The 12,036-nt window shown below is 37.8% G+C and overlaps 3 protein-coding genes across 3 annotated transcripts; 2 read left to right on the top strand and 1 right to left on the bottom strand.

Moving 5' to 3' along the window:
- The first annotated feature begins 1,431 nt into the window (after positions 1 to 1,431).
- Positions 1,432 to 3,545, top strand: LOC148321306 (uncharacterized). Its single transcript, XM_088319504.1, has 2 exons — positions 1,432 to 1,582; positions 3,077 to 3,545. Exons 1-2 carry the CDS (start codon positions 1,517 to 1,519, stop codon positions 3,467 to 3,469), a joined length of 459 nt encoding a protein of 152 aa, XP_088175630.1. The 5' UTR covers positions 1,432 to 1,516; the 3' UTR covers positions 3,470 to 3,545.
- A 3,301-nt stretch (positions 3,546 to 6,846) lies between these two features.
- Positions 6,847 to 7,500, top strand: LOC148321305 (uncharacterized). The gene has a single exon (XM_088318287.1). The coding sequence runs from the start codon at positions 6,847 to 6,849 to the stop codon at positions 7,498 to 7,500; it is 654 nt and encodes a 217-aa protein (XP_088174413.1).
- Positions 7,501 to 7,604: 104 nt separating this feature from the next.
- On the bottom strand, positions 7,605 to 11,479 carry anxa14 (annexin A14). The gene is made up of 13 exons (XM_088319263.1): positions 11,263 to 11,479; positions 10,926 to 10,969; positions 10,741 to 10,837; positions 10,563 to 10,651; positions 9,648 to 9,761; positions 9,494 to 9,584; positions 9,296 to 9,375; positions 8,975 to 9,013; positions 8,753 to 8,843; positions 8,571 to 8,666; positions 8,418 to 8,473; positions 8,119 to 8,226; positions 7,605 to 7,872 (listed from the first exon to the last, which is right to left on the bottom strand). The coding sequence occupies exons 2-13, from the start codon at positions 10,950 to 10,952 to the stop codon at positions 7,813 to 7,815; spliced, it is 948 nt and encodes a 315-aa protein (XP_088175389.1). The 5' UTR covers positions 10,953 to 10,969; positions 11,263 to 11,479; the 3' UTR covers positions 7,605 to 7,812.
- Positions 11,480 to 12,036: the final 557 nt, after the last annotated feature.

Genomic DNA, 12,036 nt, shown 5'->3' with positions numbered 1-12,036 from the left:
TGTTTTTTGTTCATATCACTTCTATATTACATCCTCACATATGTTTTACAATTGAATGTACATGTATATTAAGTAAAAATGAAAGGCACAGCACATTAAATGTGATTAATTAAAAGTGCTCAATTAGTGTGGAATTTAATAAAAACATTTTTTTGCAGCTCAACCAGAAGCTTTTGATTTGGCAAATCATTATTATTTTCCTTTTTATCCTGGTTGTATTAATAAATAACATGTTAAGCCTGCTCACAACTCAAAGGTTGAGCTTATCGTCACGATTCAGCAGTTTTGAGGAAGTAAACTAATTTCTATGGTGAATCGTTTGTTGAGTTGAAGAGTGGAGTTAGCCTTACAGTATTTTATTTTTATTAATACGCATTATAGAAAAAGGATGAATGTCAATTCAAGAAGAATCAAGTTAGCAGGGCAACAACAAGATGTCACGAGAGCCTTTTTTTTTTTGTACTTTTTTTTCACACATTCTTTCGCGCTTGATATAAAACTCAAACAACAAAATACTTTTGAGTTACTGTGGAATTATCGACTCACAATGTCAATACAGCTCTTTGCTGATAGATTTATTTATTTTTTTGTTAAATTCCTTCTTCAGGTGATCTAGTTAATCATACCATATCATATCAGCTTTGCTCGGTCGCTGTGTTTTATTAAACGAGCCTGGTGAAAAGCAAACGCTTTCAAATAATGAGAGGAATTGAAATTTTATCACTGTGCAAATGTACAGTACTAATACCAGCATATCTAATTCAGAATTAGAATCTGTTTTGACTTAAAAAGTCCAAAATATTCTTGAACAAGAAATATTTAAAACAGCAAACACAGACAATGGCTTATAATTTTTCACATTTGTTATATCTGTTTAAGCAAAAACGAAATCTTTTTTACCCCGTTAGCATATTATTCTTCTCATTATCTGCAGTTTAAAGTTGTTGTACTGTAAATGTGACAAAATGTTAGCCGGTTCCAAATAAAGAACCGCACGACTCCAGTTGATAAATAATGCTGCATCATATTCTACATTTTATCATGTTTGGGCGTAGCAAGATAACGTAACAGGCTGAAACATTTTGGCCCAAACTTGTCCTAGATTTACTCTATAACAGTAATGTGATATAAAAGTATATGTTTGGTGAAGTTATCATGGATAAAGGCCAGTGAAGAGCGTCACTGTGACATCATATCATGTCAGCTTACTCTGTTACTTGAAATGAGCGACAATAAGAATCAATGTTTAATTATCTCCAGAATTCCAGAATCTGAACATTTTTTTTATAACATCAATGATAACTCAACAATTATATCCATCCAGGTAATGTACGACAAAATGTTTGCCAGCTTCTCCCCCCCCCATGTTGAAAAAGCAGCGTTAGATATTTCCCTTCTCACCTGCCCTTGGACAAATATCTCTTATCAGCATCAGCAGAGTGGTATAAAAAGACCAGCACAAAGCAGGGGGGGGGGCAGACTTTTGGGTAAAAGAATCAGACAGTACGAGGTTACGATGGAGAAAACGGCATTGTTTGTCTTTTCTATGTGGTTGATCTTCATGGGCATGAGCTCCACTCAGGTAAGAGCATTTCGATGACCTTTAGGGTCACTAATATATAATTTTTATGTATTGGCATTGCACATAATTTGACCTTGATTTATTTGACATTTTTTTGTTTCTGAAAAATCTCACGGCAATTACATAAAATGGATCGACGGAATAAATATACCTTCTTCCATTTAATGGAAGAGCGTGAAATTGTGTTTGTTACTCTGGTATCGATTGATAAACAGAAACTTTTTTTGTGGTTGTGAATTAATCATTTCTGGCATATTTCTTTAATTATTTCCAGGGCGGCACATGATCTTTTGCAGTAATGTTCCATGGCATGCTCAAAGTTGGATTCCACTCCAAAGTTCTCTTTTTTTTTTTTTTTATACAGAGCAAGACTTACCGATTTATTTTCCTTAATTTTGCATCAAAAAATTCATTTAGCTGCTGTCAGATTTTTTATTTATTTTTTTTACCCTTGATGAAAAAAAAACTGCCTTTATTTGGCAACTTTATGAAGAGTGAAGATGTAAAGTTTACTTGATGCAAATTAGGATTTAATATTTTCCATTTGCTATGTCATATATGTGAGCAGGCATTTAGCAATTAGTCTCAATTTCCTTTTTTTTTTTTTTTTTTTTCCGGGGGGCCCATGGCAGGTCGTCATATTTGACGTCATAGTTTGGTACCGTAATAATATTCTAGACGAATAGAGTAGCAAATCAGAAAAAATCACATCACACATAGAGTCGGTGTTCGTGTGCGTTTTTATCCGCCAAGCAATATGCAAAGCGTGGTTAATGTGTTCATGCCTCATGTAGTCAGCTGGACCAACAGGTGCGTAACCTTTGCATGATGTGACCGTGAATGATTTGCCTCTGGAACAGCAACTCACTATTACACAGCCATGTTTTATCTGACGGCTTTGCACGAACGGGAAATGTCGATTGTTGAGTGACACGGAGAGAACAATGAGAGGAAACTTTAATCGCCAACTCGTATCATCGCCCATTTACAAAAGCCAGTTTTTATTTAAATGAGTTCGCAACATTGCTTAAAATAATGATTGGGTTGATTATGATTTATAGTTTAAAATACCACGACAGTTTATTCAATATACTGCATACAAACTACAGCCCAACCAATTAATCTCTTTTTAAAATAATTTTAAATTGGCTAGACTTTTACAGATTAAACGCTAAAATATTTTCATATTAGTTTTACATTTTTTAAATTTATTTTAAAATGTTCTCCTGTTCCAGTTAAACTTGCTCTCTGTGCATCATATATTTCAAGCTAAACCAATCGGTTCATGGTTTTTACGTGTTTTAGTGCTTAAAAAATTCTCGCTGTTGTTAAATTAAAACATATTAAAGAACAAAGTGTTGTAAAACAGTCAAACATTTTTGATTTATTTATATAAAAAAAATAATAAATTATAATTTTTTAAAAATAATAAATTTTTATTTTTTTTAAATCAACCGATTAATCGGTTATCTATTTTTTATTATTTTTTGGAAGGGGCAAACAGTGACTGAGTGTACCTCATGTACAAGCCAAAAAGGCATGACTGAGGACAACCAACACGACAGTTCTTCCAAGCCTACAGCGAGCACACCGATGCCTGGCCACTCTTCTACTCAAGCCCACCAAGTTGATTCATCAACCGCAGCATCACCGCCACCATTGTCCACCCTTGCAGAATCAGCGACCACCACCGCCACAAGGCAGCCCGCAGAAACCGCCTCAAGCCCTGGAGAGACAACTTTGACCCCAACCAAGACACCATCCCCAAGTGAGACCACCTCTGCCAGACCTTCAGCCACAACATTAAAAGCAGGGACTACTTCTTTGTTTCAATTATCTAACCCAATGCTGGTGTGCGTAATCTCCATTCTAATCTGCAACGCGTAGAATGTGAGACCACGGGACTCTTGCAAAGGTTGAAAAATATTTATTTTCCAAGGAAAAGTCATTTGGGATTTTTAACGATTAAAAGATTCAATTCTCGTTTGTTGCTTGCATTGTCTGTCACTTCATTGTTTGTGTTTTCCATCAAAGTCAAATTAAGTCTTACTACCTCGAACCTTGATATGATAGACTTTTTATGTTCTTCAATAAAACTTAATTGAAAAGAATGACATTTGAGAACTCGGAGACAAATATGCCGCAAAGCATGACAGGAAAAGTCTACTAGAAGAACTGAACTTCATTTGGGGTTAACAATTGGTTATAGTTATTCAAAGGTGTGCACACTTTTGCAACTACATGACTTTATGTCAGTTCTTTTTTTTCCCCTTTTCCTCTCAAAATGATTTAATTATAATAACATTTTGTTTGCATCCATGCGAGAGCCTCCTTCGAGGGTGGGCGGGAATGAGGTTTTGCATTTGTGGTCCGTGACCCGGATGCAAAGCGAGAACCGCTTCCCGAAGTGGTACCAGGTGCACAATCTGAAAGACTTCAGAAAGGATAACAACTTGAATTTTGGGTCTCCATGTTTCCCATTCCATTTGATTGACCGTCAACCTCAGACAAGATCCCGAAAGAAATGGCTGGCCTGCAAAAAGGAAGACTTCAAATGAAAATGTCGAGGAGCAGAAAAGACGACGACAGACCTTTCAAGAGGAAATCATATTGCAATATCAAGTATCTTGTCCCGGGTTTCTTTTCACTGGCTCTGCTGGAATTTTTCTTTGTGCAGGTAACAAAACATTTTCTTTGCTATATTGGACTCACTGAAATGTAAAAAAAATGAAAAAAAAAAAAAATTATATATATATATATATATATATATATTTTATTTTATTTTTTTAATTTATTTATTTTTTTCTTGTGTTTTATTTTATTTATTTTATTTTTTTACAACAGTCTATTATACAAGCTGCAACCCCTTTTACGAATGGCACCATTATTACAAGCTGGCCTTCGAATAACACCGTCGCCACCACGACTACCACCTCGGTCTCTCTCGTCTTGACCACGACATCCCAACCTGCGACCACCAAGATTGTCTCCACGGCAACCAACGGGCATCATCACCTCTCCATCTCCGCCAGTCTGCTCATTGGATCGTGTGCATTTCAGGCATTTTGCCTCTGACGTGCACAAGCGACGCACAACTTGACGTGTCGACGTGAGCATGCAAGGAGTCTATTTGTGATTTGATCATTCAATTCGAATAATAAACAACAAACATGTATTGGTTATTTCAATATTCCAATTTGCACGCGGATCGATCACAACTAGGCCAGTCCATGAGGAAATCTGACGATAGATATGGCTCAAGCAATACAGTCGTATAATTTGTTCCTGCTCACAATATGACGCGTCATCCAATAACTCACAGGACCATTCTAAATATAACTCCCAAGGTTGTAAAAGACGATGGGGACATAATTCTTTTCAGGAAGAGGAAAAGAATTGAATTAAAATGTGGCAAAGGGGGGATCATATGTAATTAAAATTGCATACTGAAATTTTATTTTTTGTAACAGAACGAGTTGTTCGCCTGTGAAATACTTTTATGATAGGTCACTTAGTATGTGGCTGTTTATTACAAGAAGAGGAAACGCGTCATTTGAGGAAAAGGTGCTTTTGGTGTTTTTCCATCTCCCTCCATATGATCGCAATAACGATTTTCAGATCAATTTGTCCAGGCTAACCCTTTTGGTAGCCTACTGAAGGCAAAAAAAAAATAATAAAAAAATCTGACGAAAGTGGCTGCCTTTAATGAAAAGTTGGCTTGAGTCTATCACTTTCTCATAAAATCTCCCATTGCACAAGGAAATCATATTAAAACCAGTCTGTCAATTATCCACCATAAGAGGCTAAAGATTTGTTTTTTTTCCTCTTCATGATTAATCTCACGCACTTCCTTTTGTTGGACATGACTGCATCACAATTGCCTTGACACATGACATTCAACAAGAGGAAATAGTCGGGACATTTAAATTTAACCCAGCACAAAGAGGGAAGAAAATTCTATTTACATTTTGAATCAAATCCATACATAGAGTGGAAGGAATATTTGTTTTAAAAAACAAAACAAAACAAAACAAAAAAAAAACTTCTTGCTATGAGGCCTTCTTGGGAATGTTAATTGTGATCATTTTTATGAGATAAATAGGGTCCAAAAACTTTTTGGGGTTTAATTCTAGCATTCAAGGGTATGCAGTCCACTATTTAATATCGTGCAATGCTCACCTGCGATTTTTGCTCAACATAATTCTCTCTCTCCACACAACTTCCTGGAACCAAGGTCAGAGCATAAAAGTGAGCCATAAATTGACTCACCCGATATGATCGATGAAGCTCTTGTATAAAAGCGAGAAGAGACCTCGGCCTGTCATTGTCGGAGGGCGAGCGGGTGTACTGAAGACAAAAGAATCATTTTGGGATCATCTGCATTGAACTTCTCGTCTATCATCTCGACATCATGATGAATTTGGTTGTGGGACTTTGCATGGGGGCACTCCTGGCCTCAGCAATGGTATGACTTTTTATTTATTTATTTTTTTTACTCCATTATAACTTTGTAATACATTGACAACAATTTATTTATTAAGACAAAAAAAAAAGATATAAAAAAAGGCTCGATTAATAAGACTATGAAGCAATTTAAACAGAAGCTAAAAACTCAAAGTGAAATATTTATTTATTTTACCCTACCGTTATGTTGGAGGTCTATCTGAGCTGTTTGGAAAGCTAGACATTTTTTTTTTTTTTTTCGAAATTATCTTTAAATTGTGGTGTTATAATTTGTGGATAAATTCAAATTGAGTTACTCACATTGACGTGAATATTTTTGGGAAGAAAAAAAACAACAGCAGGATTAAAATACAAATGTTAACTGTATCGCAATCTATCAGGATAAAAATAGCTTTTGGGAATTTATGGAACCCGAGAGACAACTTGAACGTTTTATAACATGTATATTTAATTTATATTTAAAAAAAAAAAACATTTTTTCTTTTAACTCTATTTTGTGTTAAATTGATAGTTTGCAATAATTCATTCAAAGTATATAACGTCATTTTTTTTTTTTTTGTAACATTTGTGCTTATGCCCCCTTGTATGTCAAATGGATAAAACTACGACTAACAGCTCAAGAAACATCCCGAGGTCTCAAAACTAATTTATTGAATGAACATGCCTTTGTGGTTGAACAGGCTCAAGGAGCAACAAGCCAGCCCTCACCTGGAATAACGACAAACACCCCAGTGCCAGGCACCTTTCCTGCCGCGACAACACTGCCAGCCGCCACGACCACCACCAGGACTGTCACGACAATGACAGTCACCTCAAAACCACTCCCTCCTTTCTCGACCGCCAGCACAAATGCTGCCACGGCAACCACCCAACCCGCTCCCGTGACGACCTCCACGGCAACGACCCATCCCGCTCCCGTGACGACCTCCACGGCAACGACTCAACCTGCTCCCGTGACGACCTCCACGGCAACGACACATCCCGCTCCCGTGACGACCTCCACGGCAACGACCCATCCCGTTCCCGTGACGACCTCCACGGCAACGACCCATCCCGTTCCCGTGACGACCTCCACGGCAACGACACATCCCGCTCCCGTGACGACCTCCACGGCAACGACCCAACCCGCTCCCGTGACGACCTCCACGGCAACGACCCATCCCGTTCCCGTGACGACCTCCACGGCAACGACCCATCCCGTTCCCGTGACGACCTCCACGGCAACGACACATCCCGCTCCCGTGACGACCTCCACGGCAACGACCCATCCCGTTCCCGTGACGACCTCCACGGCAATGACACATCCCGCTCCCGTGACGACCTCCACGGCAACGACAACGACGCCTACAACCACGACGGCCGCCAAAACAACTCCATACAACAGAGGAAGCGGAGTAGCAACGTCGCTGCTGTTGCTCGGCGTCTCACTCTTTCTCAGTGTCGTCTTCCCATGAAGAAAAGAAAAGAAAAAAAAAAAAAGAAAAGAAAAATCTGCCTGTGTGACTTTTACAACTCAATCAAATGGTTCAATGTGTCTCGGCAAATAAAGATGAAATAATAGCTGATTAGTCATTTTAATGTGTGTCACATTGAGTCAGGCTGTTCATAGTTTTTGTTTATAAATTACAAACACGGTACACTCATGAAATAAATGTCTTACAGTACATTTGTGGAAGAGATCAAAATCCCGCACAAAGTCAGTTGGTCACGTTAGTTGCACCACACATATGTCAACATTAAAATCGGAATTCTTGTATCGCTTCAGTTCAATCTTCAGATCGGCAGATGGCCAACAGAGCTTCTAAATGATATCCCTTGAAATGTTTCTGTTGGGGAGAAAATGGAATGCTTGTAAAATAAATATTAAATCATGAAAAAAAAAAAAAAAAGGAATTTCGCATTTTCAACAAACAGTTTCCTATTCAATTTGCTTCACGGGATTTGCCACCTCACATCCTTCATTTTGCCCCACCCTTCTGTTTCAGCCAATCAGCTCTCACTCTGCTCCGAGATTATTAAAAAGGAGCCCCGAGGCTGTTTGTGTTTGCGGGAACCGATCAGTGGTCACTCACCTGCAGGGTCGTGTAGAGAGAAGTGCCTGTCAGTTTAAGGAACGCGACTCTGATGCAAAGTAAATCTTCCTCACTGTGGGACACCATGACGCCGTGCACGAGTGGTGCCTGTAAGAAGAAATTATTACACATGGACAATTTTGGAGCTCAAAACAGAAAGCGGCTTTATAGCAAATTTGACTTCCGGGAACGATTTGAAAAAAAAAACAAAAAACGGTTAAAGTGCGTCAATGCGTTCCTTCTCAAACCTCGTTTCCATCCCTCTTTAAAAGAGACAGCGACAGATCAGAATATCTTACCTTCATTTCGGTTAATCTTTTGGCAAGGTACAAATGGGGGTTTTCAATGCACTCCACTGTTAAGACACACAAAAAATAAATAATAAAAAAAACTAAATAAAAATGCTTAATAACAGTGTAATAGCAGCATTGCACATTTATAACGACAAGTACCTAAAACACTCAAACCCAGTTGAAAATCCCCGGAGAATTTTTTCTCCAGAGCTGGAATCACCATCTGTCCACGCTCCAGCTCCAGCCCCATCATCACTGTCGGTAAGACAAAATGAACGTGCTTTGAAAAAGAAACACCAAGTAATCACACTACGAAAATAAGTTCCCATTTTGTACCTCACCTTTCTTAAGATGGTTTGAATCTCGAGAGGTGAGAATATCAATCCAAGGAGCTGAGTTGGCTTTTTTCTCATTTAGAGATGCGGAGAGAGACTGAAAAAGTGCAATCAAGAAATCTGTTGAGAAGATTTCGGTAGATAGGGGGCAAAGGTTGTTTGATTGATTTTTACAAGTAACAAAAAAATGTCACCGTAACATTAAAACATAATAAAAAAAAAAATTACCTCAATGTCCCTTTGAACAAAGCCTGCAACATCTTCTTTCTTAATGGCGTGGGAGGAGAAAAAGATTTTCAAACCAATTTGAGAATCTGCTTGGTTTTAAGTCTTTAAACGTCATTCTTGGAACCGGTAATTTTGTTACAAAATGTGTAATCTGTTTTTAGAAGTTGCTACTTGCACACAATTTCAATTCTCTTTTACATTTAAGAAACATCTTCAAGGAGTAAAAAGAATATATATATATATATATATATAAAATTTACATCCATTGCATTTATGTTCAATAAATAAGAATTAAGGACACAAATTAAGAAAGCTTATTACATTGATCAGAGCTACGACGAGCTTAGCAAAGTCTCCACTGGTTTCTCCTTTCGCTTCCTTCTCTAGGTTCTTTTTATACACTGAAAAAGAAATGAACCAGTGACACAATTGACGTTAAAATAAAATCTGACACAGCTGATTTGATGGCTACAATCCATAAAAAAAAAAGAAAAAAAAATGCAAGGCTTGTGTGCTTACTTTCTTTATAGGCAACGCTGATGGCCCGAAGCTTCTGGCTTGATCTTGTACACAGAATCTCCAATAGTGTTTCCTCGTCTGTGCCAAAACCCTGCACATGTGCACAATTTAGCATACATATATATTAAAAAAATAAATAAAATAACATACACACCGCCATGGCCTTTTGAAGACGATAGGCCTCGTACTGCAATGGTGGCATCATCAGTTCCAGGATGAGAGCCTCCAGATCACCAGACAGAACTCTTTTCACGCCAGCTGTCAATTCCTGTATCCAAAAAGAGCAGTAAAAGTGATGATGAAATCTAAACATATATTTTGAAATTGAATCCCAACTTCTAAACAAATGGCTAGTTTCACACTTTAAGTGTTTTTTTCAACAAGCTTATTTAAAAAAAAAAAAAACAACAAAAAAACCCGACAAATCATTACATTAATTCATGAGTAGGATTTTGAGGCTATGTTGAATTATAAAATTATTCTGTTCCATCCAACTCCTGCTGCTGATGAGCAGATCATCTTGTCTGTTGTCTGTGATTTTTAATCTTTGTTCTGGGAGCATGGAAAAAACAAAATGAAAAAAAAAAAAAAAGGAAAAAAAAAGGAAAAGGGACTTAAACTCGTACCTTGTGGTACACCACATGTAACAGTGGTATAGGTGCAAGAAAAAGGCTCTCTTTGGACAAAAAGTACAAAATATCATTAATTAAATGCTTTCATTTAACTTACAGGCTTGACAAGAACTTGTTTTTGCTCGTCAGGAAAACCTGAGAAGCCAAAGAAGATAACCAACAAACTCCCTGCACACAATCAGACACTCCAAGCCCTTCGCCTTGTTAACATCAGTTTATATGCATTTTAAATGAGTGATAACTTCAAAGCTACAACACAAGAATGTCATCCGTCAGATCATTTTAGTTTATACTGAACGGTGAAACTCCCTCACTAAACAAAGGCGTGTTCTCGAGACATTCAAATGATGTTGGATGAGCAAACCAAAGTTATAAATGAGTGAACACCGCGTCTGGTTAGACTTTGACAGAAAACAGCAAATATTGCCTTTCTTTACCTGTTGTGTCGTCTCTTGATATAGTTTGGCAACGTCTTGTCTCTGAGCATTGTTGCGATTCGTTAGGATCCTCACAAGAGTAGCTGCATCTGCGGCGACGAAACAGACGCTCGGAATTTTAGTCGGCAAACAAAAAGGAATTCACAAGCCGCAACGCAGCAGTCCACTTTCGGATTACCTTTCTTCTCCACGGCTTGGTGGAGTTGTATCACATCTCTTTGTGGGTGGAAAGCGGAGAAAGGTCGCACAGTTCCAAGGGTACCCCAACACATTGTCTACATGAAACGAATACCCGAGGATGAATTCCGGCTTGTTATTTGAAAGTCTATTCGAGCCGGCGTTGAAATCGAAAGTGGTACTCACGTGAGACTTAAAATACTGCCGGTCCATCGTGTTCTTTCAAATCCCTAAAAATAAGGAAATGAAACAAAAGAAAGCAGAAGGAAACCCGCGATAGAATGCTGCGGCCCAGTTCGCGGCAGTGCTAAGTAGTTATGGACTAGAACTTTTTTTTTTTTTTATCAGCCTTGTCGCACCCCGCCCCACCTCCTGCACTCATTTAGCCAACCAGATTAGCGCTATCGTTCAGCACAGTTGCTACGGCAACCTACCTGTGCAATGTATTGTTCAGAATTATTACTTTGAAAAGTGCATTAGACAGATTTAGGTTCGAACCTGGTCACGTGATTAATTAACTCACCGGTCTGAGAGGAATTTCAGGGTCAAAAACAACCTTGCGGAAAATATATTTTCTTTCTTGCAGGGTCGTATTTGCACGGACACTCCTTAAATCCTTACATAGCCGAGTGAAGCCATCATTCTTTGGGACTTTTAACCTTTCTGAGCAGGTCGAAAAGAAACCCGACACCTTTGTGGTTATTACAAACAAAGCAGACGAGGGCGGGATCATTTCCCAAGTCCGGTACTCTGAGCTTCAAATGGAAAAATTATATATATATATATATATATATATATAAATAAATAAAAAAAAAAATTAATAAAAAACCAATTTCTTTTTCTGCTATGTTGCGAAAGCTGAAAAAGAGTTTCAACATGAAAAGAAAAAAAATGGCACAAAATGCATGAATGGATTAAGTGCAGGGTGGGAAATGATAGCTAAAGTCAATATTTAAAAAATGCATAAGAAAAACTGTTCAATAGAGCAGAAGAATGATACCTCTCACACACACACACACACACACACACACAACTTTTTATTGTCGCTTCGACAAAGTCGATATTTTATTGGCATTTTAAAAACACACCCTCCTTTATATATTATGACTTTAGTCGCTACATATATATTCCTCAATAGCAATTTCACAAAAAATGACTAGAAACATACGTACACATCCCACATACTGCATAGAAATGAGGAACACCATAAACATTTGAGACAATATAAAAATAGCTTTAAAATATTTAGCATAAAATTCTTTGGCTTTATCCATCAACTGTCCATTCTAAGCATTAA

Source organism: Idiotropiscis lumnitzeri, chromosome 16, assembly GCF_059441095.1.
Source record: "Idiotropiscis lumnitzeri isolate Australia: NSW breed Sydney's pygmy pipehorse chromosome 16, RoL_Ilum_1.0, whole genome shotgun sequence".
Classification (NCBI taxonomy): Eukaryota; Metazoa; Chordata; class Actinopteri; order Syngnathiformes; family Syngnathidae; genus Idiotropiscis; species Idiotropiscis lumnitzeri.
Note: the sequence above shows the minus strand (reverse complement) of the source record. Positions and strands in the feature narration are given on the sequence as shown.

Bases quoted from the DNA above. Each gene is read 5' to 3' on its own strand.
- LOC148321306 (XM_088319504.1), top strand. From the start codon at position 1,517: ATGGAGAAAACGGCATTGTTTGTCTTTTCTATGTGGTTGATCTTCATG. The intron at 1,583-3,076 runs GTAAGAGCATTT...ATTTTTTGGAAG, and splicing joins TGGGCATGAGCTCCACTCAG to GGGCAAACAGTGACTGAGTG.
- LOC148321305 (XM_088318287.1), top strand. From the start codon at position 6,847: ATGACAGTCACCTCAAAACCACTCCCTCCTTTCTCGACCGCCAGCACA.
- anxa14 (XM_088319263.1), bottom strand. From the start codon at position 10,952: ATGGACCGGCAGTATTTTAAGTCTCAC. The intron at 8,474-8,570 runs GTACTTGTCGTT...GTGTCTTAACAG, and splicing joins ACTGGGTTTGAGTGTTTTAG to TGGAGTGCATTGAAAACCCC. The intron at 7,873-8,118 runs GTGAGTGACCAC...TCTCCCCAACAG, and splicing joins CTCTCTACACGACCCTGCAG to AAACATTTCAAGGGATATCA.